Below are 4,612 nucleotides of genomic sequence, written 5' to 3'. Positions count from 1 at the left end.
TCATCTAGGAGAGCGAGACCGGTATGATGAAATTGATAATGTACTAATGTTCATAACTACCATGCTTTCTTGTAGGAGTGAAATACATGAACAATTTAGAGAATTTGTTAAGTATTCAAACATGACATGAAAAAGGAAACTTTCACGTCCGATTTTTAGGGGGGGGGAGATCCTATCCCAATTTTTATTTTGCTAGGCCCATAGGTAAAAAACCCACTTTTTTACGATTACGGGGTTTATTGGAATATGAAATTCAACCCTGGAAATACAGGATCCCAATTTTTTTTACTACCCGGAGCTTCGATACATTTCGAAATCGAGAGATGTCTACCGGTTGATATAGTTGAAGCGCAGTCAAAATATGGTTTTTGGGGATGGAATTTGTGGCGTCAACCTATAGGGTTTCTAGTTTTTCTAATTTCTTCCCTAGCCGAGTGTGAACGATTACCTTTTGATTTACCAGAAGCAGAAGAAGAATTAGTAGCAGGTTATCAAACCGAATATTCCGGTATCAAATTTGGTTTATTTTACGTTGCTTTGAATGTAGCAGATAACAGCGGGGCTCGAGAATTGATGTGTATTCGAATCATAGGAGCTAGCAATCGTCGATATGCTCATATTGGTGACGTTATTGTTGTTGTGATCAAAGATGCAGTTCCAAACATGCCTCTAGAAAGATCAGAAGTGGTCAGAGCTGTAATTGTCCGTACTTGTAAAGAACTTAAACGTGACAACGGTATGATAATACGATATGATGACAATGCTGCAGTTGTGATTGATCAAGAAGGAAATCCAAAAGGAACTCGCGTTTTTGGTGCGATTGCCCGAGAATTGAGACAGTTCAATTTTACTAAAATAGTTTCATTAGCTCCCGAGGTATTATAAAATGAGACTACGATATGGTTATAGGTTATAGTAGGGTATTTAAAAGAAATAGATTAAGATTAATTTAGTAGATTTTGTCTCACGTATATACCTTTCAAAATTCATATTAATATTCATAAACAAATACGTAAAAAAAAAAAAAAAAGAAAAACATGTTGATTATATCCAAATTTGGAGGCACCAATCATTTTAATTAATCATGAGTAGTGATACTATTGCTGACATAATAACCTCTATACGAAATGCCGATATGTATAGAAAAAGCGTGGTTCGAGTAGCATCTACTAATATCAGCCAAAGTATTGTTAAAATACTTTTACGAGATAGTGGATTTGTTTCTGTCTTTTGTTGAATCTTTTTCACGGCTCGATAGATAATTTGATAAGCCAATGATTTTTTTCCGTGTTTCAGAATACGGTTAACCAACATGTTAACTAATCGATTACGATAAATTGGATCGGATTTTGCAGTTACAAGAACGCAAGTACACGCGGCTGATGATGGTAATGTTCAAACCTCAAATCAAATTTATAATGTCTGTGCAATTTGCAACGAATTGGGTAATGCGGCTGAAAATTGCTTAGGAGGTGAAGGGCAATTTGAAGAGGTAAATGCTATTCAAGGCTAAAGGGGAGGTGGTAGGAATTATAATATGAACTCGAACACCTACTACCCCGGATTGCGAAACCATCCAAACTTTCGATATGGAAATCCTTCTAATCAAGCCAATCCTAATTTCCAAGGAAATCAATGAAATTTTGTTCCTCGCCAACCATTCAATAATCAAGGTGCTTATCGGGGCATCAACAATCAAGGTTATCAAAGGCAATATCAACCACTAAACAATGAGCAAACCGGGTGGTCGGGACCATCTAACTCAAGTGGGAATGAAGTCATGGATTTTCTCAAGACAATGCAACTAGAGATACAAAGAAGAAATCAAATGGATGATGCTTGTATTCAGAAAGATGAAATCCGTGACAAGGCGATTTAGTCTTTGACCACTCAAATGTGCCAACTTGCAAGTGAAGTGGCACTTTTGAAGAAGAGCAAAGGTCAACTACCGAGCGACACAGTGTCAAATCCCAAGAACATCATAAGCGTGAACATTAATGTGGTAAGCACCGTTCCTAACAGTGAATTTAATTAAACATTTCTAACCTCTTCGTGTCAAGTGAGTGCAGGTATAGGAAAGGACACTGAGGTTGAAAATAACAAAGAGCATGGAGCACCAATCATGCCTATCCGAGTGGGAAAATTAAAAATCCCTCAAGCATTGTTGGACTACAGGGCAGGCATGAGTGTGCTACCAGGAGATTTATATGACATGTATGACTTTGGTCCGTTGCAAGATATAGACACCATGGTGAGCTTGGCGGGTGAAAGTTGGAGGCGTCCACGGGGAGTGGTTAGGAATGTCGTGATTCAGTTGGGAGAATTTGAATATCCGGTGGATTTTCTGGTCCTAGACTATGCTTCTATCAAAATGGCAGCACAACAGAGGGTAATCTTAGGTCGTCCGTATTTATACACAGGAAATACTCAAATCAATTATAGAGACGTGATCATTACTATGACCGAAAAGAACTGTAAGTTATCCTTTGATGTTAAGACTAGGGTGATTAGTTACGAGTCTGTTGAGGAAAAGGGTAGTGAGTCTAGTGATTGTATGAAAAGGGTGTGTCAAAGAATGAAAATTAATAACCCACCGGGTTATGAAGAAAAGCATGAAGGATCAAGTAGGAGTGTATTTGATTACCTACCGAATAGACATGGGATGGATGCATTTTACCTAAAGGCACAATGCAATAATGGAGATGGCAGGAACCGTTTCTTTGAGCCACCATAAACGGGAGTGGCATGGTCTGGCTGAAGACCTGAAAACTTAGCGCTGCTCGGGAAGTAACCCGGGATTTTACACTGATCTTTTCTGTTCCTGTTTCGGAGGACCCCGATTTGGGTAAGTGTTATTTTTTTATTTATTTTTTTCTACACGTTGATTTTATTTTTTTTAACGTACAACTTTTTTTTTTACTTTTTGTAGCAAAGTTTCAAATCGGTCCAGAATTTTGGAATAGGATTCGTGAGCTTTTTTATAACACGTGGGGAATGGGTGAACATCGTGACAAGGATTCCATCTCTAGGAAATTGACCGATATCAATAACAAGTGTCACGCATTCCAAGAAGTTTATCAACGAAACTATGATAATCGGCCGAGCGGAGAAGGTGACATCGGTGTTTTAACGAGGGCTATGGAAGAGTTCGAGAAAATGAAAGGCGTTTTCACGTACTATAAATGTTGGGACCTACTAAGAAAAAGACCAAAGTGGGCTGGCGTACCGACCATGACGTCTAGTAGTAGTTGTAAAGCTAAACGGTCGAAAACGTCATCCTCCGTTGACCCTGAAACACCAACATCGGATGCCCGCAATGTGGATTTAAATGTTGTTATGGACGATGACGAGGAAGTTGAAGAGTTGACCCGACCGGCCGGTAGAAGAAAGGATAAGCGAAGCAGGAAAAAACCGTTGGAGTCGTCTTCCGATCTTGAGTTAAAGGAAGATTTCGAGGAGATGAACCGTCGTCTCCAAGACATTCGAGACCTCGGCCACAAGCGTTGGGAGACTATGAATGAAGAATCGCCGAAAACAAAAAATTTAACGAGATGCAAGCGGCGAGGCAAATGGAAAAGGACATAGGTAGCGTTTGGTATGCAGGAATGAGAGGTGGAATGGAATGAACCATTGAGAGAGAATGAAGAAAAGAGTATTTGGTTGGTCGATGAAATGGAATCGCCCATTCCAAAATGCATTCTATTCCCTCAAAATCATTCCATCCCTACCCCATGTTTTTTTCCCATTCCATTCCCCCTTCACCCTTCATTAACAACACCACAACCCACTACCGTTGCCACTACCCACCACCACTGTCATCCGCTGCCGTCATCCACCTTCGTCGCCACCCGCCACCTCCTTCACCCGACACCGCCGTCACCCGCCACCATCGTTGTCACCACCCACCTCCATCCCCGCCACCGCCGTCGCCGCCATCCACCATCGCTGTTGCCACCTCCGATCACCGCCACCACCCACCTTCGATCATCGTCGCCGCCGCTACCACCTGCCACCACCGTCGCCACCGCTACCACATCTGACCACCGCCGCCACCCACCTTCGCCGTCACCCACCACCATCACTCGTGGTCGTCTCCACTCGCCACTGTCTCCACCCACGACCACCACCACCGCCGCCGCCGCTACAACTGCCACCTTTCACCACCCACCATCGCCGCTCATCATCGACCACCGCCAAAACAGGCGAATAAAGAGAGTGATCATATGAGAATAAAGTGTTGAAAGTTTGAGTTGCTAATACGATGTTGTCTCGTATTTTATATGTTTAGTATACAAACAATGTGCACATGAAAAATAGTGCAAGTAATACATATATGATCATATGCTCATAAAGTAGCAATATTATTAAAGAATATTCAAGGTTATTTGGAGCTATCCATTCCATAAAGTGAATGTAATGATATAACGATCAGTGAAAGGTCATAATCATGTAATAACTAAGGAAATTGTAATGACGCCACCATGAATGTTGTATGATTATTCCTTGAATAAAATGTAATGAGATAATAATTAGTGCAAAGATCGTGATCATGGTAATTGAGGAATGATGCTCATGTAATGAGATCAACCATGTTTTTATTGCGATGGCTATA

The 4,612-nt window shown here is 41.0% G+C and overlaps 2 protein-coding genes across 2 annotated transcripts; both read left to right on the top strand.

Annotated features, from left to right (window-relative positions):
* The first annotated feature begins 246 nt into the window (after positions 1-246).
* Positions 247-1,056, top strand: LOC110914256 (50S ribosomal protein L14, chloroplastic-like). The gene has a single exon (XM_022159060.2). The coding sequence runs from the start codon at positions 247-249 to the stop codon at positions 883-885; it is 639 nt and encodes a 212-aa protein (XP_022014752.1). The 3' UTR covers positions 886-1,056.
* A 2,616-nt stretch (positions 1,057-3,672) lies between these two features.
* LOC110914255 (mucin-2-like) lies at positions 3,673-4,227 on the top strand. Its single transcript, XM_022159059.1, has one exon. The coding sequence runs from the start codon at positions 3,673-3,675 to the stop codon at positions 4,225-4,227; it is 555 nt and encodes a 184-aa protein (XP_022014751.1).
* Positions 4,228-4,612: the final 385 nt, after the last annotated feature.

The sequence above is a fragment of the Helianthus annuus genome, chromosome 12 (assembly GCF_002127325.2).
Source record: "Helianthus annuus cultivar XRQ/B chromosome 12, HanXRQr2.0-SUNRISE, whole genome shotgun sequence".
Taxonomy (NCBI): Eukaryota; Viridiplantae; Streptophyta; class Magnoliopsida; order Asterales; family Asteraceae; genus Helianthus; species Helianthus annuus.
Note: the sequence above shows the minus strand (reverse complement) of the source record. Positions and strands in the feature narration are given on the sequence as shown.